This window comes from Telopea speciosissima, chromosome 2, assembly GCF_018873765.1.
Source record: "Telopea speciosissima isolate NSW1024214 ecotype Mountain lineage chromosome 2, Tspe_v1, whole genome shotgun sequence".
NCBI lineage: Eukaryota > Viridiplantae > Streptophyta > Magnoliopsida > Proteales > Proteaceae > Telopea > Telopea speciosissima.
In genome coordinates, this window is record NC_057917.1 from 58,220,552 (window position 1) to 58,246,980 (window position 26,429).

Below are 26,429 nucleotides of genomic sequence, written 5' to 3' on the forward strand. Positions count from 1 at the left end.
AAACAACTAGAGGGGGGGACAAGCGATAACTTTGCTTTAATCTCAAAGGAGATGGAATCCCAAATCTTTTGGTAAGGACGAGAATTGGAGGACCATTTCCTGATATTACACTCCATCCAAATATGGTTGATAGTGGCACAGAAAGCCAGCTTCCCTACCACATCACAAATAGAGTAGCTAGCGAAGGTCATATCAACCCAAATCCACTCTCTAGAGAAAGGGAGAATTCTTCTACGGACCGGCCAGCACTTGAGGAGGATGCCTTTCTAAATAGCAAGCAATGTAGGGCACTCAAAGAAAAGGTGAGTCAAGTCTTCAACATTGTTCCAAAGAAAGGCAGCAAGAGAAGAGACTTGGATCGGCGGCTTCAAGAAAATCTTGGGTTGGGAGACGTTGTTGAAAACCCTCCAAAAAAACAGTGGCGAGGAATGTGGTGCTTGAACCAAAGAAGCTTGCGCCAAGGTACCAACTGGCCTTTCAAACGTATGTAGTTCCAAGCTTCCTTAGAAGAGAAAAGGCCAGATCTGTTTGATATCCAAAGAACACAATCTCCTCGGGCAGTAGGCCTTCTTGGAATAGAGGGGAGCTCACTCCAAATAAGGCTAAGAGAGTTGCCAGAGGGGGGGGGGGAGCCCAGCCATCCTGATCAAGAATATCAGCAACCGAAGATAGCCTGTGAAGACCCATTGCATAAATGGAGCGGGGAGTGACTTGATGGAGAAGAATCCCCGAAGGGTGCCAATTGTCCAGCCAAAGGTAAGTGGAGAGACCATCACCAACCTGGGACCGAATGACCCGAAGCACAAGGTGTCGGCTAGCAAGAATTTTGCGCTAGACCCAAGAAGCATCAGAGGAAGGGGTAGCCGTCCAGATAGAGTCATTTCGAAGAGGACCTGAATAAATCCAGTCAACCCAGATGCTTTTCTTCTTGGAAGCAATCTTCCAAATAAGCTTGATGACACCCGCAGTGTTCACCTCTTTTATTCTTCGGATGCCCAACCCACCTTCCTTCTTAGGGAGGCATACAGCGGCCCAGCTTATGGGATGGAGAAATTTAGAGGAATCATTGCCCTTCTAGAGAAAGGAGGCCATGAGAGTTTCTAAGGACTTGATGGTGGCCTGAGGTAGCCCATAAATCCCAGACCAATAGATATAAGATGACTCCAAAACTGATTTGATAAGGATTAACTTGCCCGCATAGGAGAGAAGTTTGCTTTTCCAAAGTTGAAGCCTTTTTCTGATCAAATCAAGCATAGGAGTGCAATGGGGAGCAGTAAGCCTGGCCGAGATCAGGGGGATACCCAAGTACTTGACTGGAAGCTTGCCCTCTAGGAATCCAGATCTGGCAAGTAGAACTGTTTTCAGAACCTCTGAGACTCCAGCCAAAAAAATAAGAGACTTTGAGGGGTTGATGCTGAGACCCGAGCGCTCATGGAAATGCTGAAGGCAACTTAAAATGCACTGAAGAGAGGTGACTGTGGCCTTTGAGAATATCATCAAATCGTCTGCAAAGGCCAGATGAGTGAGCTTAATGGCTTTACACTTGGGCATTGGCAAAATAATCTGCTGATCAGTACAAGTCTGAATCTCTCTGGATAGGACTTCCAAAGCCAAGGTGAACAGGTAGGGAGATAGGGGGCAGCCTTGGCGAATCCCCACAGAAGCACCAAAATAACCCGCTGAGCTACCATTTACCAGCACCGAGAACTTGGGGGAAGAAATGCAGGAGTTAACCCAATTTACAAAAGGCAGAGGGAATCCCATCTTAGTCATCACCTGAGTAATAAATTCCCACCTAAGAGAGTCAAAAGCCTTGTGAATGTCAATCTTCAAGAGGAAGGAGGGAGAGTGATTTTTTCGATCAAACCCTCGAATTAAATCATTGCATAAAAGAATGTTGTCCGAGATATTCCTGCCAGGGATGAAGGCTGTTTGATTGTCACTGACCAAGACATCCACAACACCTTTGAGCCTACGAGCAAGAATCTTTGCTATGAACTTGTAGAGGAGATTGCATAGGGCAATGGGCCTAAAATCGTTCATGGCAATAGCACCTTCCTTTTTGGGGATGAGGCAAAGAAAAGTATTGTTGATCCCAGTAATTTGACTAGGATTAAGGAAGAAGCTTTCGATGGCAGCTACAAGATCAGATTTGATGATATTCCAAGCGGCTAAGAAAAACCCCATGCTAAAGCCATCCGGGCCCGGAGCACCATTGACCTTGAGAGAGTGAATAGCTTCCACTATTTCCTCTTCTTTAGGAATAGAACTCAAAGAATCAAGGGAGGCCTGGCCAATAAACTTGTTGAGCAACTGGTCCGGAATGGGGGCAAGACTCTCCGAGGACTAGAAAAGAGGCTCGGAAGTGCTGAATCACAAATCTTTAATATCTTTCACGAGTTGACTAAGGATCCATCCGGCCAGGCGAGCTGAATAATGGAGTTTGTGTTAAGCCTAGCTTTCACCGTTCGATGGAAGTAGGCCGTGTTTGAATCTCCCAAATCCAGCCAAGTGATCCTAGATTTTTGCTTAAGAAAACTTTCTTCCCTAGCCAGCAAGGAGGAGAGCTGAGAGGAGACTTCTTTTTCTTCAATGGCCAAGGAAGCATTAAGGAAATCAGATTGAAGACTGGCCTGTATGGCAGCAAGCCTTTCCTTACACTCCAAGACTTGATGAGAAATGTTGCCAAAAACTTTGATGTTCCAATCTTTAAGAGCAGCCTTAACATTTTTGAGTTTCCTAGAGAAAGCAATTAGAGGAGCAGAAAAGGCAAAAACAGGCTTATTCCATGGCTGGACTTGTAGAGTCCTAATCCAGCCCAACTTACATTACATGACCACTTAACCAAGTCACATGATCACTTAAATTGTACCAATTGGATGCAACCAATTTGAACCGGTTTAATTAAAAAACATAAAAATAAACTAAGTATTGGGCTAATCCCGTATGCAACCTATATACCCCTAGTTTAGGCTCATTAAAGTGGCCTAATATATAGAAAACCCTTAGGAACAAAGGCCCAACATGTATATTACCCAACCCTAGGCCTATTTCTAAAGAAATAAGCCAATTTCTATGATGAACCTGCATCACCTCCGCCAGCCTCCTTTAGGCTTTCCGCTACCACCACCAGCCCTCCTCCACCTTTCGTCAGCCCCGGCAGGCCCCTCCACCACCTACCGCCACCTCCGCCAGGCCCCGTAGACCCCTCCACCACCTTCCGCCACCTCCACCTCCACCAGCCCCGCAGCCCTCTCGGGAGAGGTTCTTTCCCTTTGCCGTATTTTTTCCCCCACCTTTGATGGTGAGTTGACTCCCACTGAGGGTTCTTTTTCTTCCTTATGTTCTGATTTTTTTTGGAGGCTTTATTTTTTGATTTCAGTGATTTTTTACCAGTTACCATGCCTGACGTTTTAGAGGTTACTTCTGCTTCCTCTGGTTCTGATGGTTCATCACAACGTGACTTTATTCCTTTTCAGGTGAACCTCATCAAATTAAATGGCATCAATTATCTTTTGTGGTCTCATTCTTGCTTGTTCGCTATTGGTTCCCGTGGTCTATCTGGCTACATCACGGGCACTCAGGTCAGGCCTACCAAGGCTGGCTCTGCACAGGATCGATGGATGAATTTCAATTTCTTGGTCATGTCCTATCTGGTTAATTCCATGGACCAAGATATTGCAGGGCGTTACCTTCTCCTTGATTCGGCTGCTAAAATATGGAAGACACCTCAGGACACCTATTCTCAGGTTGGGGATGCCGCCCAATGCTATGAACTCCGTCAGAAGATCCATTCTACTAAGCAGTTGGAGTTGCCCCTTTCTCAGTATTACAATACCATGTGTATTATGTGGCAGCAGTTGGATTTTCTGGGCACCTTCACTGCTACCTGTGATGTTGATGCAATGGCCTTCCGGAAGTGGGAAGATGGTTTGCGTGTTTTTGATTTCTTGGCTGGACTCAATATTGAGTTTGATCAGATCCGGACCAACATTCTCAATCGGGATCCTCTACCGACTCTTGAGCAGGCCTATGTGATTCTTTCTGCCGAGGATAGTTGGCGTACAGCCATGGTTCATCCTGTTACTCAGGAACGATCGGCCCTTATTTCCGATTCTCAGTCTCCCCGTGGCAATTCTTCCCGTAATGCTACTACTAATCAAGCATTTGGTGATCGCCCTCCTATTAAATGCAATCATTGTGGGAAGGAATGCCACACTAAGGACCGATGTTGAAAGCTTCATGGTCGCCCTACAGATGCATAGGAATGGTGGTTCCAATCGGCCCAGTAACACCCATGCTCATCAGGCATCTACTGAAGAACAACCTGACCAATCTCTTTCCCAAGTTGTGGCTGAATTACAAAATCTACGGGATATGGTGACTCGCTTGGACACATCTTCCGGGCAGCTTTGATATCACAGTTTGCGTCTTCTAATTTTGATTCTGCATTGTTTGAATTGAATAATTGGCATCGTCGTTTGAGTCATCCCCCGATTGGTGTTTTATCTGATTTATTTCCTAATTTATTGAAACGATGTAAGAAACATAATTTTTCTTGTGATGCTCGCACTTTGGCAAAGGAAACTAGAAGTGTTTATCCTATTTCTTCTAATCGAAGTTTGAGTCCATTTGGTTTGATACATTCTGATGTGTAGGGCCTTGCCCGATGTGTTTTTACTTATAGGTTTCGATGGTTTGTCACCTTTATTAATTCTTTTAGTCGGATCACTTGGGTCTACTTGATGCATAGTAAGAGTGACGTCTTCGCCTGTTTCACCCTATTTCATAAAATGGTCCAGACCCAGTTCGATGCCAAGGTGAAAGTTCTCTGGTCAGATAATGGAAAAGAATACATGGATGGTGCCTTCCGCTCCTATTTGGATACTCATGGGATAATTCATCAGACCTCTTGTGTGGATACCCCTGCTCAGAAAGGGGTTGCTAAACGAAAGAATCGACATTTATTAGAGGTTGCGCAGTCTCTCATGTTCGATATGGATGTTCGTCCTCGTTTCTGGGGTGATGCCATCCTTATTCCTTACAACCACTTACCTTATCAATCGGCTTCCATCACGCATCTTAGGCTATCACTGCCCATTGGACATTTGTTGGGCACATCCATGTTTGTTGTGCCCCCCCCCCCCAAGGTTTTTGGTTGTATGGTGTTTGCCCAGAATCACCATTTTCACGACAAGGTTGAACCTAAAGGGCTGCGGTGTCTTTTTCTTGGCTACTCAGCTACCCATAAGGGGTGTAAATGCTATCACCCTCTTACACGGAAAGTGTTTGTCACCATGGATGTCGTGTTCTGGGAGTCTGAAGCTTACTTTAAACAACCGGTACCTCTACAGGGGGAGTTTCTACGAGATGAAGAGGTCCCGTTGATTGCTTCTCTGGATATTGATATATCTACCATAGAGGATGCTTCTGTTGAACTGGAAGATGGGATTACAAGTCAGGAACAAGAAGTGGGACAGAATAAGCAGCAACAAACAGTCAAAGGGGAGAATAATGTGAAGACTTACTCTCGCGGAACTGATTTTCCTTTTTATGGCCTTCGGTACAAAGAGACCACCACCACTGATTCTACACAGTCATCGACACCTGCTCCAAGTCCTACTCTTAGTCATCTTCCTGGTAAGCTTCCTCCTGATTCCAGTCTTAATTTACCCATTGCTATTCGGAAACCAAAGCAGAGTTGTACACAACATCCTATTTCCAATTTTGTGTCATACAACTCTCCAACTCCTTTATTCCATGCCTTTGTGCCTTCGTTATCCTCTGTTACCATCCCTAACAATTGGCAGGAAGCAATAGCCGAACAGAAATGGAAGGATGCGATGAATGAAGAAATGCTTGCCCTTGAGAAAAACCAGACCTGGGATTTGGTAAATCCGCCACCAGAAAAGAAACCCGTTGGCTGCAAATGGGTATTTGTTGTGAAGTACAAATCAGACGGCTCGGTGGAAAGATATAAAGCAAGGTTTGTTGCCAAAGGGTTCACTCAAACCCAAGGAATTGACCATCAAGAGACCTTTGCTCTTGTAGCAAAGATGAATACTGTGCGAGTCATCATTTCTTTTATTGTGAATTAAGGTTAGGATCTCCAACAACTCGATGTGAAGAATGGCTTCCTACATGGAGACTTAGAAGAAGATGTTTACATGGAGATACCTCCTGGTTTTGCTTCTTCAGAAACTCAGGGAAAGGTATGCAAGTTGAAGAAGGCCCTGTACGGTCTAAAGCAGTCACCAAGGGCATGGTTTGGTCGCTTCGATAAGGCCATGATTGCATATGGGTATAGGCAGAGCAATGCTGATCATACCTTGTTTGTAAAAAAGGTGGGACAGCAAGTGACAATTGTGATTGTTTATGTTGATGATATAGTAATTACGGGCAGTGATGCATAGGAAATCTAGAAATTGAAGACTTATCTGGGCACTGAATTTGAAGTCAAAGATTTGGGGAAGTTAAGGTATTTCTTGGGGATTGAGGTTGCCTATTCAGCAAGGGCATATCTCTCTCCCAGAGAAAATATACCCGGATTTGTTGAGTGAGACAGGGATGCTTGGTTGTAAATCAGTAGATACCCCTCTTGAGCCCAACACACACTTGAAGAATAAGGAAGGTGACCTGGTGGATAAGAGTAGCTATCAGAGGTTAGTTAGCCGGTTGATATATCTCTCACATACTCGACTAGATATTACATTTGCTGTGAGTGTCGTGAGTCAATACATGCATGATCCTCACTCCTCACACTTGGAGGCAGCATACAGAATACTTTGGTACCTGGAGTCATCTCCTAGAAAAGGAGTCTTGTATTCTCCTCATAGTCATCTCCAGATAGAAGCATACACCGATGTAGATTGGGCTGGAAGTTCGGATGATAGGAAGTCAACATCTGGATATTGCACATTTGTTAGAGGAAATCTAACTACTTGGAGAAGCAAGAAACATGCAGTTGTGGCCCGATCTAGTCCTGAAGCCGAATTTAGGGCTATGGCACAAGGTATTTATGTACTTCTCTAGCTCAAGGGACTTGTTCAAGATTTGGGTATGAATGCTGATCTTTCAATGCTACTCTATTGTGATAGCAAGTCTGCAATCAGTATTGCTCACAATCCGGTCCAGCATGATCGTACCTAATATGTTGAAATTTACCGGCATTTTATCAAGGAGAAGTTGGAGCAAGGAATTATTTGTATCCCATATATTCAGTCCAGTGAGCAACTGGCTGATATCCTTACCAAAGGAATTAGTAGTAAGTTATTTTGTCTTATAATTAGCAAGTTGGGCATGTTCGACATGTATGCTCCAACTTGAGGGGGAGTGTTGTAATATGGGTTCAAGGGTAGAATTGTCCTAGGGGTAATCTTGTCCTTGTACCAATTCCAGAATGTTCCTCTTTACATTATAAATAAAGATGTCTGTAGTCACTCTGACTCAAGCAAGTATTCACGGAATTCAACATACATAATGAACACGAGGATTTACATGGTTTGACAATATTGCCTACGTCCACGGTGAGATGAGATTTGTTTCACTATTAATTGAGAAAAGGGTTATAGCTACTCGTCCTCACACCTCTCTCAGATTTTTGTTACAGAGAAAGAACCCTCGCTACATATTTATAGTGAAACCCTATACAGGAATTTTACTGTAATACCCATATAGTCCTTGAGGGCTACGGCCTCTTAACGGCCCTTTGGAATCAACCCACAAACCAAGTGATGGAATACAAGACATCGTACCCCCAACAATCTCCACCTTGGCTTGAATTCTGTCGAGCCTCATGTAAAGATAACTTGTAGATGCCTTCATCCCCTTACCTCCATAGAGGTACAAATCCGCACCCATCTGGTGCGTCCATCACCTTCAACAACAAGTAATATTGATCAAGTCCAAACAAGACTTGAACTTCTCTATGGTGACTAGCTTGGTATGCATAGCTACAGGATTGTTGTCAGTATGAATTTTCCTCAAGTGAATACTGCCTTCTGACATAAGCTCCTTGATCTTGTGAAACCTCACATCTATATGCTTCGTCCTTGCATGGAACACTTGATTCTTTGCAAGATGCTTGGCACTTTGATTGTCACAGTGTAGCACTGCCCCTCCTTGCTCCAACCCCAACTTACGAACGAATCCAGCCAACCAAACTCCTTCCTCGGCCGCCTCAACCGCTGCCATGTACTCTGCCTCTATAGTGGACAATGCAACTGTGGACTAAAGCATCGCCCTCCACGAAATAGGTCCACTGGATAATGTCAACACATACCCTGTAATAGACCTCCGTATGTCTAAGTCACCGGCATAATAAGAATCAGCTTCTTAACAGCCCTTCGGAATCAATCCACAAAGCAAGTGATGGGATACAAGACAATGTACCCCCAACACAAGGGATCATGATGCTACTACTCCAAAAAGTTACAATGTTGTTCACTTGTTCCTTGCTTGTCCATTACAATACCAAGACTATGTGATGCAGATACATTACCTTGGACCGACCCAAACCCAGTTGGGGATCCAAACCAAGATGAACCGCTTCCCAACCATGTTCTGGTTTAGTAGAATATTTAGAATTTATTTTATTTGGGAAAGATATGTAATCTTTTATTTTGGGGTAGCTATTAGACTTGTAGGGAAATTTCCAATTTGAGTTTTATTGAGTTTCTATTTTAGTTAGTCTAAGTTTTAGGAAGTAATTAGGAGTCTTATATTTCTCTTTATATATGATGTAATTCCCCATCATTAGGGACAGAATTGAAGAATGAATTGAGTAGCCTGAGGGCTGTGTGCGTGTGCACTCTTCCTGCCCCCCCTCTTCCTCTTATGCGATCACTCTTCTTCCCCCCCCCCCTCTCTTCTTCTAATGTGATTTCTTCTCTCCTCCTGCAACTCTAACTCTTCTATTGCTCTCTCTGTGAAGCCCACCATAGCAGACCACCCCCCTGGTTCTGCATATCTGGTATCAGAGACAAAAAAATTCCACCTCCTTGTTTATCAATCTCTCTTTTTCCATTCTACTTTTTCCCAGTATTCTTTTCTCCGCACTGCTGTTCGACCCGTCATACCAGCATCCCATCTCCTTCCATCAACCACAGCAAACCCCCGTGATTCCCATTCCAAAAACAAAAAACCCTGCGTCACTCTCCATCTCCCACCCCTCTCGTTCAACTCCACTGAAACCCCAACCGCAACAACCCCTTTCTTCCTCGCTGTAACAGCAACCAAAACAAAAAAACAAAAAACCCCATCCAGTCATCCTTCTCCCGCAGAAATCCCTTTCCCCAACTCCATCGTTTCGATTCCCTGAGCATAATCCCAGACCCACTGTCACCCACTTCCTTGGTTCCGCCATAACCGAACCAAAAAAAAGAAGCAGAGAACAGAGAGAGTGCGAGACAGAGAAAGAAGAAGTGAAGTGAGAAATCAAGAAGCAGAAAAAAAAAGTACATACCTGTTTCAGAAGCTTCTTGCGATTCAAATCCCCGCTTGGCTCCCTCGCATTGTCGCGTCCATCAAAGTCGTGTAGCCCTTTCTTCCTCGCAGCGCCTCCTCCATTCTTCCTCTCTGGTTCGACGGAATCAGGCTCTAAGTAGGAGACGGTAATCCCCTCCCTAACCATGATCTCACTTTTTCTCTTTTTCTTATTTTCTAGTCCCAAACTGCCCCTCAGTCTTTTATTAATTCTGTTATTCATCCACTTCCCAGTTTGCCCTTCACCATATACGTGAATTTCCATTCCCTTTTGTGTTAGTTGTTGCACTTCCCATAATTACAGTTCTGCCATTATTGTCATAAAATTTCCCTTTTATTTACTGTTTTGCCATTACCTCTTATTTTGCATATTCTCTTATTTGTGTGGACCCATACCGATTCCAAATACAACCCTGGCCATGGATTCTTTTGTGTTCAAGTTCAGAGTTCGGTTGCCTAATGGAAAGCTTGCTATGTTGTTTATTGATGAACGACAAAGCAACAATTTTGTCTCACAATCTGTGGTAGAGATGTTATCCAAGAACGACCAGATCATTATTCACTCTGAGGATTATGTATTCGTCGAATTCTCCATTTCTTATTATTGTGATGGTGCTCATTGTGAAGTGTATGATTCTCCTCGGCGTGTTATTAAATTGGGTCGTGAATGGCTAGAAGAACGAAAAGGCATCATTGATCGTGATGGAAACTTGTGCACCCTACATCCTTTTCACATGCCCCAGACATTCATTCTTCATGGGTTAGTTGACAATGTTTGTTCCAAGCCAAAAGAGGCAGCACCAGTGATACAGTCTCAACCAGAAGACCAAATAGGGAAACGGAAGATGTGCAGATCGTGGATAAAGTAACGACGGACTCCAGTGCAATGAAGGTCATTCCGCATCATGAGTTCGTTCTTCCTCATGATTTCCCTGACATGGATGCATCCCCAAAGCTTCATATTTTAGATTTTCTTCAAGTTGCAAACATGGAACCAATCCCCCCCCGCTCGTGAGCTTTTATTTCTACCATTCTACAAAACTCGTGGGTGAGTTTTTCTCAACACCGGGGGAATTGATGCAGATACATTACCTTGGACCGACCCAAACCCAGTTGGGGATCCAAACCAAGATGAACCGCTTCCCAACCATGTTCTGGTTCAGTAGGATATTTAGAATTTATTTTATTGGGGAAAGATATGCAATCTTTTATTTTGGGGTAGCTATTAGACTTATAGGGAAATTTCCAATTTGAGTTTTATTGAGTTTCTATTTTAGTTAGTCTAAGTTTTAGGAAGTAATTAGGAGTCTTTTATTTCTCTTTATAAATGATGTAATTCCCCATCATTAGGGACAGAATTGAAGAATGAATTGAGTTTATGGTTTGAGTAGACTGAGGGCTGTGTGCGTGTGCACTCTCCCCCCCCCCCCCCAGCTCTTCTTCTTATGCGATCACTCGTCTTCCCCCCCCCTCTCTTCTTCTAATGTGATTTCTTTTCTCCCCCTGCAACTCTAACTCTTCTATTGCTCTCTCTCTCTGTGAAGCCCACCATAGCAGACCATCCCCCCTGGTTTTGCATTACTATGCCAATGAACTTTCCATTTTGGTGCACAATATCAAATGAATCTGTTCTTGTTTTGGGGTTTAGTTCATCAGAGGAACCCATATTTGAGAAATTGTGTGTCTAGCCAAGACCTTTTGAAAGCACACACACGGGGTTGGGGGTTGGGAGTTGGGAGTTCTTGCACTTGCATAGTGTACCCATCTGGTCATTAGCTTTCTTTTCAATAAATAAACTTATTTTAGGTTGTTGAGATGTTGGGAGTTATAGAAGTATGGTCCTGCATCGGTTATCTAGGACTTTGGATGTGTCTCAATATACCATTGGGTCATCTCAACCTAATGCCTTAAGGTTTTGGGTTGGAAACCCAAGTGGCATTTCGAGGGCTACCCGACTTTATTTAACATAGGTTAGTGGAGGTATTTCTGATTTTGCGTTGGTTCTGTTCCAGGTTTTAGTTTGGTATTTCAATTCTTGTTTTGGTCATGTTTATGGTTTTAAATTGATCAGTTTTATATTATAAGCAAGTCATGTTTATGGTTTTGAGTTGATCAGTTTGATATTATAAATAAGTCTATGAAACAATACTGTGTTTCTTGGATTCTGTGTTTTTTAATTTTATTTACAGAGCGAGCCAAACTAGGGGGAATAAGGCTTGAAAAGGTGAGGGTGGGCTTACATAAAGTTCTGCTTTTGCTTATAAATATTTTTCTTCTGCTTAGTTCAGAATCAGAGTGAGGAGAATAATTGACTTGTCATTAATGACAAAAGTTCTCTTTATTTATAATGAGAATTACAGCCTAAGGGCAAACTAGTCCACTGGGGAAAAATAATAAAATACATAAAACCCTAATGTAATGAGAAATTATAATAAAATACACAAAACCCTAATGTAAAGAGAAATTATTCTGATCTCACGGTTCTCAACATTCCCCTTCGAGTTGGTGCGAAGATATCAAACATGGCCAACTTTTTTTTTTTTTTTGATGGTAAAAACATGGCCAACTTGGAAACTAGTGGGTGGAACATATTACAATTTAAGCCCTTGGTAAAAACATCAGCCAGTTGATTAACATAACTGACATAAGGGATGCATATGATTCCTTGTTCCATCTTCTCTTTGATGAAGTGTCTATCAATCTCAAAATGTTTAGTCTGGTCATGCTGGACTGGGTTGTGAGCAATGCTAATAGAAGCCTTGTTGTCACAATAGAGACGCATAGGGTCATCACTGATATTTCCCAAATCACCCAATAAACTCTTAAGCCACATTAGCTCGCAGATCCCTTGTGCCATGGCACGAAATTCAGCTTCTGCACTGGAGTGGTAGAGAACAGACTGCTTCTTACTATGTCATGTAACAAGGTTTGCACCAAGGAAGGAAAAATAACCAGAGGTGGATCGCCTATCATCAATGGATCCGACCCAATCAGCATCGGTGAAAATTTCCAACTTCACGTGACCATTACGAGAGAAAAGAATCCCCTTCCTTTGGGAAGATTTTAAGTATCTCAGGTTATGGTGAACTGCATCAAGATGGGATGTCCTAGGATCATGGAGGAATCTACTAACAATGCCCAGAACATAAGCAATAATTGGTCTGGTATGAGATAAGTTATATCTGGTCTGGTACGAAAATGTAATGTAATCCTAGATGGCTGGGATACCAACTAGAACCAATGACCAGGATCTGCTAAGGGTTGGAGGAATCAGCTAGGTTAAAATAGGTGAAATTCTGAAATTAGGGTTAGGGCTGATCTAGGGTTTGAAGGTAGGGTTAGGTTAAGTTGGTAAAGGGAAGTCTTCCAATGAAGGTCCTGAGATGTTTTATGGAGGTTGGGTGTGTAAACAATATCTGATTTTTAAATTAGGGTTTGGGGCTTCTGGGTTTTGGGAAAATAGAATGTAGGAGAAACTAGGGTTTAGAGTGATCACCTAGTGTTGGAACCAGAATCAAGTTTCCCTTAGGGTGTGGGAAGAAGATCGAATCTGGAAAGATGGGATTTTGATAAGTGGTTTGGGCTGGGCAGGTTTTAGGGTATGGAGAATGGAGTTCGGATATGGGGCAGATGTTAGGGTTAGGTTTGGAGGATTAGAAGAAGAAGGGTTTGGGGTTTCGGGATGTTTACTTACTTGCTGAATGAAGGATCCTGGGACTAGCAACAAATTCCAGCAATTGTACTTGAAGGCTTCAATACTCGGCTGTAGCAGAACTTGAACAAGCTTGAGTGTATTCGAATGAGAGAGACAATGAAGGCTATCTCAGCCTCACCTTCACAGCCTATCTCAGAACAGTGAATGCATAAAAGCAAATTTTCTTATTCATAAATCGTGGGAGGCTCTCAAGAGCTCTTACATATATATAGCCTTATGGCTGGACAGAACTCAAACTCTAACTATGACTCAAAACTTAATTAGGACTCATAACGGAAATAGGAATACTAACTAGGATTCAAACTTGCACTAGGAATCCTTGTTAGAATTACAATTCAAATACAAACTTGACTAAAAAAAAAAAACAACAAATTAAAAATCCTAACTCAGTCCACGATTTTAACTACTAGTGTAGGGATTTCCCTACACCTACCCAATGACTACTCATGCTGGTGTAGGGAAGAATCCCTACACATGCGGCTGGTTTTAGACAGCCAGTTTACATCAAAATGCCCTTGTCTGACCTTGCAACTTCGATCCCCAGGAAGTTTCGAAGAGAACCCAAATTTCAAACTCCTTAGCAAGTAGGGTCTTTAAATGGGAGATCTCAGTATTACTATTCCCAGTTATGACAATATCATCAACATAGACGATAAGAACAGTGACCTGAAAATCACTCCTTTTCATGAACAAGGTGTGATCAGCTTGACTTTGTTTGTACCCAAATTTCTGCATAGCCTTTAGGAACCGGCCAAACCACGCCCTGAGCGATTGCTTGCATAGTTCAAGAACTCGTGAGATCTCGCCGAGTTTCTCGATTTTTCGAAATCCCGAGACGAGACTGCCTACTAGTCTCAAAATATCAATATCTCGCCGAGATCTCGGTTTGACATAGGAAAATGCCCATCTAGGTCTTTTATATGAGTGCCAGATCTCGAGATCTTGCTGGAAATTCTTGGTATACAGACACTTATCTATGCCAGGAACCAAGACAGACAAGACAAACACTTATTTATGCCTAATATCATTTAAGTAAATGAGTTCATTTACTTAAGATAATATTCATAAATAAGCAAATACCCCCTATTTGAATCCAATAAAAATAGTTAAAAAATCAAATTCCAAAAGGAAAAAAAGTCAACCCCCCAGTTCAAGAACTAAAACTAGATTTTCGGCGGTAGGTGCAATTTTCAACTTTCTAATGCTGGGGTTTTTCTCAAATCTAAAAATTTCATAAATCTTATTATGGTAAAACATTGCTAAAAACCAAAAGTGCGGTAAAATATTCATTTGTTTTGATGTCCAAAAAACTATTTTCATTCGGAAGCGATTTTTGACATTGCGACACGCATTAAGTTTGACGTACATAACTCCTTCAATATAAATCAGATTTAAGCAATCTTGGACTTGTTGGAAAGCTTTTGGAATTGCTTAAATCTGATTTATATTAAAGGGGTTATGTACCGGTCAAACTTAATTCGGTGTGCGCGAATGCTGTCAAAATCCCTCTGAATGAAAATAGTTTTTTGGACATCAGAACAAATGAATATTTTACCGCACTTTTGGTTTTTAGCAATGTTTTACCATAATAAGATTTATGGAATTTTTAGATTTGAGAAAAACCCCAACATTAGAAAGTTGAAAATTGCACCTACTGCCGAAAATCCAATTTTTGTTCTTGAACTGGGGGGTTGACTTTTTTTCCTTTTGAAATTTGATTTTTTAACTATTTTTATTGGATTCAAATAGGGGGGTATTTCCGTATTTATGAATAATATCTTAAGTAAATGAATTACAAATACAAAAGCATTTACTTAAATGATATTAGGCATAAATAAGTGTGTCTGTCCTGGTTTCTAGCATAAGTGTCTGTCCTGCTTTCCCACTAACTAAAACTCCTATTTGGACTTTGTTTTTGCAAAATCTGATAGTGCCATTGTGTTTAAATGGCCTAAAATAGGCTGAATACCAAGTTTCAGACCCAAACTAGGTCTAAAACCCACCAAGATGAGGCTTCGAGTCAAGAAAAAAAAAAGTGCACCAACTCGGCAAGATCTCGACTCGACTCGACTCGGTTTTTCAAGGGTCCGAGTTGGCATCGAGACCCGAGTTTTCGAACCTTGATTGCTTGAGACCATACAGGGATTTCTTCTACATGCAAACACGGTCAACAACAGAAGGAAAAGAGAAGCCGGGAGGTGGATCCATATAAACTTCTTTTAGGTCTCCATTTAGGAATGCATATTTTGACATTCAGTTGCTGAAGATCCCAGCCCAAATTAGTTGTACAAGAGAGTAAAGCATGGACCAAATTCATCTTTGCTACAAAAGCAAAGGTCTCTTGATAGTCTATCCCATAGGTTTGGGTGAATCCCTTTGCAACCAGACGAGCCTTGTTATCTTTCAATCATGCCATTTGATTTCTGCCTGATTGTGAACACCCACTTACAACCAACCAAATTCTTCCCTGTAGGGCGAGGAACAAGCTCCCAGGTACCATTTTTTTCCAAAGCCTGCATTTCTTCTTCCATGGCAGCTTTCCACTTTGGATCTGTAATGGCATCGTTCCAATCCTGTAAGATAGACACAGAAGACAAGGAGGAAACAAATGCCCGATAGGAGGGAGACAAGGATTCATAAGAAACAAAGTGAGAAATGGGATGTTGAGTACATGAACGAACACCTTTCCTAAGAGCAATAGGGCAGTCATCATGTAAAGAAGTAGTAGAATCAGGTAAATTATCATAAGTAGGAGGATCATTACATGACTGTGGAGGCGGATTTGGTGGAGGCGCCACATTGGGTAATGGTGGATTGTTTAAGGTACCCTGCTTTTTGGATTTCGTCCAAGTGTAGGTTCTGAGATCTTGGGGAGCGGGAGCAGTTGCACTTGTATTTTCAATGCTGTCAGTAATAGGCTCCCCCTGACCAGAGATTTCCCTTGAAACAACTGGAAAATCATTTTCAACAACCATAGGGACAGTAGTATATATCACCTCTTCCTCAAGACTCTCCCTCTAAAGAGGTGTCGTGAAATATGGTTCAGATTCATGAAAGGTGACATTCATGGTGACACTGAGATGGCAGGTAGGAGGGTGATAACATTTGTAACCCTTCTGGGAGGCCGAATAACCAAGAAAGATGCACACCTAAGGGCACGGGGATCCAACTTGGACCGAGAAGGAGATGAATTGTGTGCAAAGTAAACACACCCAAATATTTTGGGAGGAAGGGAAGAGGCAATGGTAGGGTCCGGAAGGAAAGAGAGAGGAGTTTTTAAGTTCAGAACACTGGCGGGAACCCTATTAATGAGATAAGCAGTAGTGAGAACCGTATCTCCCCAAAACCTTTTTGGAACACCAGTTGTAAACATTAAAGCCCGGATCACATCCAAGAGATGGTGATTTTTCCTTTCAGGGATGCCATTTTGTTCTGGGGTTCTTACACAAGAAGTTTGGGAGAGAATACCATGGGAAGAGAGATATTCTTGAAAAGCATTGTCCATATATACCAGTATCACTATGAAGCACCCTAACAATAGCATTAAATTGAGTACGAAGCATAGTATGAAAAGACTTAGAACATGAAAAAGCATCAGATTTGTGATGGAGAAGATAAACCCTTGTGAGAGTGTGAGACAAGTACAATTATCAATGAAAGTAATGAACCAACGGCATCCATTGCGATCAACGGTCCTAGAGGGACCCCAAATATCAAAATAGAAAAAGGAACATCACTGTTACTATCACTAATAGGGTAAGAATTCCTTGTGTGTTTAGCAAACTCACACACATCACAGTTTAATTGTTCCAAACCACAAATCCTAGCTAAATCAGGAAACATAGAACTTAAAATATGAAATGAAGGGTGGCCCAAGTGGCGATGCCAATGAACGAGCTTTGTCAAGGCACTTTCAGAACGAACGGTGTGAGCAGAAGAGGGCACCGGAACAGTTGATGGAGATTCCAAGAAATAGAACCATCATGGACCCAACCATACCCAATCGTTGCGCCCGTCACCAGATCCTGAAATAAGTAATGGGTGGAGAAAAGTGAACAGAACAATTTAAATCACCGATGGGACGATAAATAGATAAAAGATTGGCACATAATTTGGGAACATGTAAAACGTTTGAAAGAGAAATATGGGAATCACAAGAAACTAAACCTTTACCGGAGATGGATGACATAAACCCATTGGCAACACACACCTTATCCCGCCCAGAACAAGGAGAATAGGTATGGAAGATTGTGAAGTCACTAGTCATATGGTCAGTAGCACTAGAGTCAAGTAACTAGAAAGGACCCGTGGAGGAAACATGAAAATTACTTGATTGAGCAAGGTTAGAAATAGGAGAAGATGAGCTAGTAGTCATTTGAGTCACCAGTTTTTGGAGAGTTGCCATTTGATCAGCAAAGAAAGGTGTCATGGCAGGTGGTGCAGGGCTGGTGTCGGACATCTCTATTAGGTGAGCTTGGGAGCGAGTGCTAGTTGGTTTAGGGTTGCGCCCATTCTTGGGACGCCCATGAAGCTTCCAACATTTTTCCCGTGGATGACGGGGTCGACCACAGTAGTTACATTTGATAGGTTCACGTGCAGGAGCCTTGGAGGAATCCACAGGAAGAGATGCAGGAGGCGTAGTGAGTAGGGCAGAACAAACTGGAACAGTAGAGGGCATCATAACCAATGCGGTGATGTTCCTTTGACTGAACAAGATTGTAAGCCTGAAGTAGACTAGGGAATGTCTCACGCCCTAAAATTTGCACACGAACTTGGTCATACTTTGGGTTGAGACCAGTAAAAAAATCATATACGCGTTGCATCTCTCTCTCTCTCCTTTTGGAATGTACCAGCATCCTTAGGGTGGACTATGAGAACAGGATAATAAAAATCCAATTGCTGCCAAAGTGTTGTCAGGGCAGTGTAATAGGCAGTGAGAGATAGCTCCTTCTAGGAAGTATTGCGAACCTGTCGGCAAATTTCATAAATTTTGGCAAACAACATCCCATAGGTCCTTTGTAGAATTGAAGAGAACAAAACTTGGGCTAACCGAAGGATCCATGGAATTGATCAAAAAAGACATTACCAAAGTATCATTCGACGACCAAGTGATGGCTGTTCTAGGATCGGTAGGCTTAAGAGTATCTCCTATAACTAGGCCATCATAGCTGTTTCCGTGAAGAGTGAGAAGGCAGGTGTGAGACCAAGTGAGATAATTTGGGCCAGTTAACTTGATAGGGCTAGGCTGAAGAGTATTAGAAAGCCCAGTAGAGGAACCAGTACGTCCAGGAGAGGGCATTGAGGTATTACCCGTAGAGGTGACACTTGCATTATCATCACCATAGTAAAACACGATAGGGGAGCTACCTGAGCACCAAATAAACCGGAGCAAGGGTCGCAGCAAGACGGCACAACGACCTGTGTGTCGTGCCGGCAGCGCCTGGGCAAAGAGAGCCAGTAGAAGAGGGGTGCGGCGATCTAAGGTCGCGGCGGCAGCACTGGCAGAGGAGGGCCGGCGGTGTAGGCATGGCAACTTGGGGTCGCAATGGAGAACGGCGCAACGACAGGGCGCAGCGGCAGCACCAGCCAAAGGAAGAGGGCCGGTGGTGGAGGTGTAGTATGTTGAGAGTCGCGGCGGTCAGGTGTGCGGCGAAGGCGCGTTGGTCAAGGCGCACAAGAGAGGGAAAGAACTCAAGATTGCATGGTATGGTGAACTGGTGATCGTCTACCATGCTAGACAAGGAGGCTGAGCCTCCAAAGTTGTGGCGGAGGCGGTGGAATGAAAAGTGATGTGAAAAACCAAAAAGATTTTCTAGGGTTTTGAACTCTGCTACCAAATTCAGAATCAGAGTGAGGAGAATAATTTACTCATCATTAATGACAGAGGTCTACTTTATTTGTAATGAGAATTACAGCCTAAGGGCAAACTAGTCCACTAGGGAAAAATTAGTAAAATACACAAAACCCTAATATGAAGAGAAATTATTCCAATCCCACGGTTCTCAACAGTACTATTGTTTGCTAATCAACTCACTTAGTAGTGGGTCAAGGAGTACTACCAATCTAAGTTTAATCTAAATTCTTTTTGTCAATTTTTATTACTGAAACTTGCGAAGATTCCTATTAGTGCTCCCCGCTTGAATCTCCATATTTTTCTTCAAAATCTAGCAGCATAAACTCAAATTCTTTTTCATGGTACTGTGAAGTGTTCATAAGTATTATTCATCACCTACTCATTCACCCTATTCTTATCATAGTTGTCACGGTGTCCAGGCGACCTAAGGCATTGGAGAGGGTAAAAAATAAGGCAAGACCAACTAGGTGACCAAGGCGTCTGGACGCCTAGACAATCCATTTTTTTTTGATTATTCTCAACGGAGAAGATTATTCTTTTTACCAAACATATGCGGATCCAATCACGATCTTCTAATTAGAACAAGAGATCTTTCTCGATCAATCCCTTTTCCCCTCATTCTTCGAGAATCAGAAAGATCCTTTTCGAGTTTGAATTTGTTCATTTGGAATCTGGGTTCTTCTTTCTTTTTCTTTTTGATTTTCTTATAACCCCGGCATAAAACCAAATTTCCTTATCTATGCCCTGTTTACACTTCTGGTTTTTACAACGTACAGGTGTGTTTCCTTTTAAACCCAATTGACCATACCCCCTATTCTAACCCCTTCAACCCAAATTGAAACCACATCTCCCTTGCACCATACTCCACCAAACCTAGTAGGGCGTACCCAGTGCACGAGGCTTCCGCCACTGCGGGTCTGGGGAAGTTCATAATGTACGCAGCCTTACCCTTGCTTTTGCAAAGGCTGTTTCCAGACTGGAACCCACGACTACTTGGTCACAATGGAGCAACGTTACCGTTGCACCAAGACCCGCCCTCTTCCACCAACCCTAGTACTCTCCATTAAAATCCTCATTTACTATATAATATCTTCTCTTTTCCATTTTGTTGGCATGTCAGATCAACCACACATCATTCAGTGTGTGTTGGGGAAATTCTCTTCTCCGATTCCCTTTGTTAATCTCCCATCATGTTTCTAATCCTAACTCAGGTTTTCCAACTGTATTATTATAGTCGTGGATGATGATATGCATTTATGGTCATACCTCAATATCCATATCTTGCATTATAACCTTGAGATCAAATGCTTATGGATGTTGCTAATGAGGTCATTTAGTTTTAGAAAAATAAATATTTATTAGGGTAATTTTCCATGTAACAATTGTTTCCGAACATTACAAGATAAATCTGAGCCATTCATTTTTACATTTTTGTTAATCTAAACTGTCCGTTCCCGCTTAAAGTTGGGAGAGTGCATAGTCATGTCTAGATATTGGTACACATGCATGGACATACACAGGATGTGTGCCAATACAAAGGGGGTATTTGATTGAATTAGACTCTGAAATATGATATGTGGCTAATCTAGACCATGTCCTCTCAATCCAACAGTCAAAATAGACATATCTTCTGTCTAAGTGGAAAAAAAGCTGCTTTGTGACATTCGAAAAAATAACAGACCTTTGTAATAATAATAATTCACCTATTTACCAAGGCTCCATTTGTTTCGATGTAAAATAGATGGAAGTAAAAACTTATTTTAACTATAGATATTGTTTCATCACAAGTAAATAAAATGTGTGTAGTTCTACAGTGGGATCCACTATTTTATGCCTAAAAACAGTAAAAAAAATAATAAATATCTCCGTACTTTATTTTACTTCTAGGCATTTTACGTCGAAACAAACGGAGCCTTAATGAAATGATTAAATAGGTTTCAAGTCATCAATTAGTGAAACAGAAAATTAAATAGTTTTCTGTGCAAGGTTATGAACCTACAAATTTGTATAATCACCCTTAACAAATTTTTTTTTTTTGGGGGTAAGAATCACCTTAACATTTAGTGATTTATATATGACTAATTAATATTACCTTTTCTTATGCCTGGAAATTTCCCTGGAAAAAAATGCCTGTATGACTACATGGTAGCCTATGTGGTCACCTAAAAAATTGGCAAGGACTGTGTTTATCACCTAGGCAGATATTAGCTACAGAAGAAACTGCCATTGCACCTAGGGTGCCACTTTAATCACCTTTCTCATATTTTTGTTGCTATTTTATATCTCCATCGATTGAAGTGATGTATGAGATGCGTTTGTATTTCTACTTTGACTTGCTAATGTTCTCCTTGATATATAGGAAAAGTGTATTGGAGTAGGAGTCATCTCTCATGTTTGTCGCTCATCTTTTTTGCAAAATGTTGGTATTGTGCTTTTCTACTGATGGATATTGCTGATATAATTGTAGGGAACAGGGGATCTAATTACTGCACTATTACTGGGATGGAGCAATGTAAGGCTTCTCTGATTTTCTTGTCAGCCTTGACCATGCCATAGTCTAATCATTAATATTGAAAATGTGAAATATCTTGTTTGCAAGCTTATATTCTCATTGCATTTTATTTTGGCTTTTCAGAAATATCCAGACAACCTTGATAAAGCATCAGAACTTGCAGTATCTAGCTTGCAGGTATGTCTTCTATTTTTTCTGGTTTTACTTTGTAGTGTTGACTTACATGACCATAAAAGGATTCAGAATTTTATATGTTTATATACATATGTCATTAGTGTATGATGAATCAATTTGAGTGCTAATAGTTTACTGTTAAGTGGCTGTTGTTCTGCCTTCCAATTCTCTATTTATTCAGGGTTTGCTATTATTGATTCTCAAGCAATTGTGAGGTTCACTTGAAACTTCAAACCCTAATACCCAGAGCTTAAAGCCCAAAACTTGTAGGTCTCGGTTTCGAGAAATTCAAGCTACCTTCAAGGCTAGCTAAGAGAACTTATGTACCCTAGCAGCCCCATCTTTTACTTCAATCCCTTTTGAAAATTTTCAGTTGTAGTCAAACTATAACCTTTGATCTGTTTTTTGTGATTGCTTGCTGAATATTTAAAACCTCTTGTAACTTTGAGCTTCAAGCCTTAAACCACCACCCTTCATCATTAAATTTAGAACATGTTGCTCTTACTCCTTTTCCTATTAAAACGACGTTTCAATTTCATAAAACCGTAGCAGAATTTTGACTGAATCACTAGCTCCCCTTTGCGGGACTGATAGTAAAGAATATGTGCCCTTCAAAGTGACTGCTATATCCTTGCTGCTTTGCCTTCATTTTTGGCATCAGGGAAGTGATCCCCTTACTAGCAAAATCTGTAATGGCTGCTCACTTTATGGTAATTAAAAAGACTCCACAAGAGATCTTAGAAAAGGATTGATGATGACCCCATTTTAGGTTAGAGTGTCAATTGGCTTGTTGGGCCCAGAGCCACTGGTAGGTCCACCTGACAAGCAACACTAAAAGAGATCAGACTATAGTTAGCAGTTCCACTAGACGAGCCTAACTGTTCTTGGATTGTTTTACCTTTATTCTTCTAATTCTGGATCTTAGATCTGGTTCTGTTTCGTTTATTTTGGGCTCATTTGGGTTGGGAATCCTAATATAATCATGGTAAATGGATGGCAATGGGACAAGCTCTTGTGGGGTATCAGAAATGCCATAACTGATCTTTTTAATATTTGAATACCATACCCTCCCAGCCAGCCCTCGACAGACATTTATGGGGCTTCATAATTTTATGTGGTACCCGGGTGGGCACCCGCAGGTACCCTGAGTTTTTTCAAATACCATTGCAAACCTTACCATTAATGGTCATATAATACCTTAACATTTGGGGCAGAACTAATGCAAACTGAGAATCCAAAGGGTTTGAATCTCAGATGCAAACAAGTTCCCAGGATGTAAATGTGATAGCCTTGCAAATGCCTTGACAGAATATGAAGAACAAACCTGTTTCAAAGAAAGTTCTGACAGCAGAGAAGCTTGGTTCCAGTACAAGTTCCCAGGATGTAAATGTGAAAGCCTTGCAAACGCCTTGACAGAATATGAAGAACAAACCTGTTTCAAAGAAAGTTCTGACAGCAGAGAAGCTTGGTTCCAGTACTTATAGCTGTCCAACAGTGCCAGAAACAGAATATCACAAGGGAGAATACAAGAAGGGTAAGGGGAGATTGATTGTTGGGGAGAAGAGGGGGGGGGGGAAGAAGTAGAAGGAAGAAGAGGAGGAGAGATCTGCAAGCCGCACGTATGAGAGGAGAGAGTTCGCAATGTGATGGGGGGAAAAAAAGAGAACAGGAAAACAGAATCATGAGAGGGGGAAGACAGAGGAAAGAGAACAGAGAGGAGAGAGAAGAGATCGTGGGAAGAGGGAGGCGGGGAGAGAGAGAGAGAGAGAAGATCTCAATAGAGGGGGGGAGGAAGGCTCACGCTCGACCTTGTCAAAAAAAAAAACGGTATTCCATTCAATAATTCCATGGGGGAATGGATTTACAATCTTTAAAGAAGAACAAGGGAAAAGAACGCTGCTTGGTTGCGTGGCTCCTACGCCCAAAAACAGGAGCGCACAAAATTACCACCCAGACTCTCCTGAAAAAAAAAATCCCATCCGTGCTGATGCCTCTGTGCATTCTCATTGGCCCCTGCGATGGTGCAGGGGCTACACAATCAAGCAGCGATTTCTTGCTAACCAGAATTCTATTCAATCTAAATTCTAAACTTCCTAAAGTAATAATCCAAAACCAATAAAATAAGACCTTTAGAAAGAATAAAATACTCCCTAATCCTAACTTGAGGCCAGACTCGGCCCACTTCTAATGATAGCTATCTGGAACAATTATAAAATAAAATAAAACAAGCTACACAATCTTATCAATATACTTAAATCCCATATACAAAATTAAGACACCAAATCAATCTTATCAATATACTTAATCACATATACAAAATTAAGACCCCAAACAGAGGCTTGTAAAGAGTCTCATTACATCAATAAACCCAAATATAAGAAAATCCCAACACCCATAAAACACATCCATGGGCCAAAATAGTCTTCTTAGGCCCAATTGAAAATCTTAGCTGCATTAGGAACTGTCAGATACCTGTTTGGTGCAATGTTCGATTTCTTATGAATTAAGATGCCTTTGGTGTTTCTTGTAGACTGTTAATATTGCCAGGTAGGGATTTGTTTTTTTGATAATTTTGGTAAGTAGATGTTGCTTCTACTAAACTCATTTTTCCTCTTTATTTTCTGCACATCAAGGTTCCATATAATTCTCTTTGCCAGTTGTTTGTGCTCAATACTGCAATGTGATGAGTGATATTTGCTATCGAGGTCAAGATTAATCTGCTAGTTCAATAAGTGATGGAAAATCTGCTAGTTTGGTCTGACTTCTACTTGAAATAGGCACAAAATATGTGAGCCCAATCTACATATTTCTACCATTCAAGAATCTCTCAGCCAAGTTTTGTACCAAGCATGGGTGACATCTGTTTTGGGTGACAATGAAACTGTCAGGTGTCATTCTGGTCAATATGCAGTGTATTCGGCCATGCTTTGCTTGACAGCTGGCTATTTAACCCTTGCCCATAAATAGCACATTGTTGTTCTGTGTGATCTCATCTTTTATTTAACTAACATTATTGAGACTTTAATAATCATCACTAACTTACTGCAGGCCCTGTTGCAAAGGACAGTGAGTGATTACAAAAGCGCAGGATTTGATCCTCAATCAAGCAGTTTAGACATCAGGTTAATTCAAAGCCAGGATGATATTCGTAGTCCACAAGTTAATTACAAGGCAGAGATATATAATTGAGGTAGCTTTTTTTTTGTTTTTTTTCTCACTCATCTGAGGGGAAGCCTGAACTCCACATCAATGCATTTCTGGTGCTCATCTCCTTCATCCCCCCCCCCCCCCTTTTTTCTCATGAAGTTGTACGGGACAGCTCGAACAAGTATCATCCTTAAGTCATGAGACCAGAAGTGCTGGTTTAAAATTACTTAGTGATCAATGTCAGGTTGGGACTTTTTTTTGTCAAAACTTTTATAGGAAACAAAGGGAATGATGAGTGATTAATTATTATAAGTTAATAATTTGACTGCCTTTGGATTTTCTTATTATTACTTTTTTAAGAAGAAAATTAAAATTTTCCCATTAATGGAAATAAGAAAAATTTTCTTGCTCTTTTTTTGTTTTCAATATTAAGAAGAAAATTTTTCTTTTTCTTTTTTTAAAAAAAAAAATGACCAAGAAAAAATTTCTTCTTATTGGGGAAATTTAAATTTTCATCTAATCGGGATGGTTTATTATTAGAGGTTCAAGTTTAACTGGAGAGTCCGAGCCTGCACAAGCCCGCCTGAACCCGACAGGGCCTGGGCTGTGGCAGATCGGAAAATTTCCAGGCCTGTGGTCGGTTCAGGTTCGGCCTAACCATGTATATATATATATATATATATAGTATTTAATTGTACATAATTATATCATACATACGGTGTTACGTCCCTAGTAGCTAAGATACGTGGGCATTGGGGAGTAGTTACGTAAGGATAATATGAGGGTTATTTATGTAGGAACATAATATATGGAATTAAAGTGTTTTTTTTTTTTTTTTTGTTTTTTTTGTTGTCAGGAATTAAGGTGTTAGTTAAGTCGAGTTAGTAGGGAGGTGGAGTGTTTTGTATTATCTTATTTATTGAACTACAATGAAGGAAAGGATAGCTTGAAAACTTCTAAATTTTTTCCGTAGAGATTGAGGCGAGGCTTCCTCAATTAAGCCTAACTAATCTTTCCTATTATTTCTCTTTTTCTTGCTCGAATTTTCCCTTCATAAAGATAGGAAAACGTACCCAATTGATGTGTGTATCAACTTGGTGTTAGACTATTAGAGCGGTGGAGTAGAGGCTTAGTAGGTTGGAGGCAAAGTTGATATCCCTTGTCATTGAATAGGAGAAGTTATGAATGATGTTCACCCACCTTGAGCAGATGTTCTTCAGCCTTGACCAGTTGGTAGTTGGCGACAACAGTCAAAATGAGTCTATTCGGACTGGACACTCCATTCCAGTGCTACCCAAACTGGACCAACTTGAGCTACCCCATTTCAACGACATTAATGATGAATTGAAATCTCTTCCTAGAGATCCACAGAATGACTCACTTGTGTGGTTTGGCGTGATTTTAATTGGCCTTGTTCCAACTGTTGGCAGAGTTTGCCTTGCAAAAGCATCTGCATTTAAGGTTCTTGGTGGAGCTCCTACAAATGTTGTTGTTGGGATTTCAAGACTTGGTGGATTATCAGTGTTTTATTGGAATGGAAGGTG

General features: G+C 41.3%; 1 protein-coding gene across 2 annotated transcripts in view; it reads left to right on the plus strand.

Annotated features, from left to right (window-relative positions):
- The window catches only part of LOC122651442 (pyridoxal kinase-like), a 64,818-nt gene extending 39,891 nt beyond the window's left edge, over positions 1-24,927 (plus strand). For both annotated transcript variants that reach the window (XM_043844825.1, XM_043844827.1), the window contains 3 exons: positions 21,520-21,564; positions 21,688-21,741; positions 24,787-24,927. In XM_043844825.1, the coding sequence (XP_043700760.1) occupies positions 21,520-21,564; positions 21,688-21,741; positions 24,787-24,927 (240 nt within the window). The remainder of the gene's footprint in view (positions 1-21,519; positions 21,565-21,687; positions 21,742-24,786) is intronic.
- Positions 24,928-26,429: the final 1,502 nt, after the last annotated feature.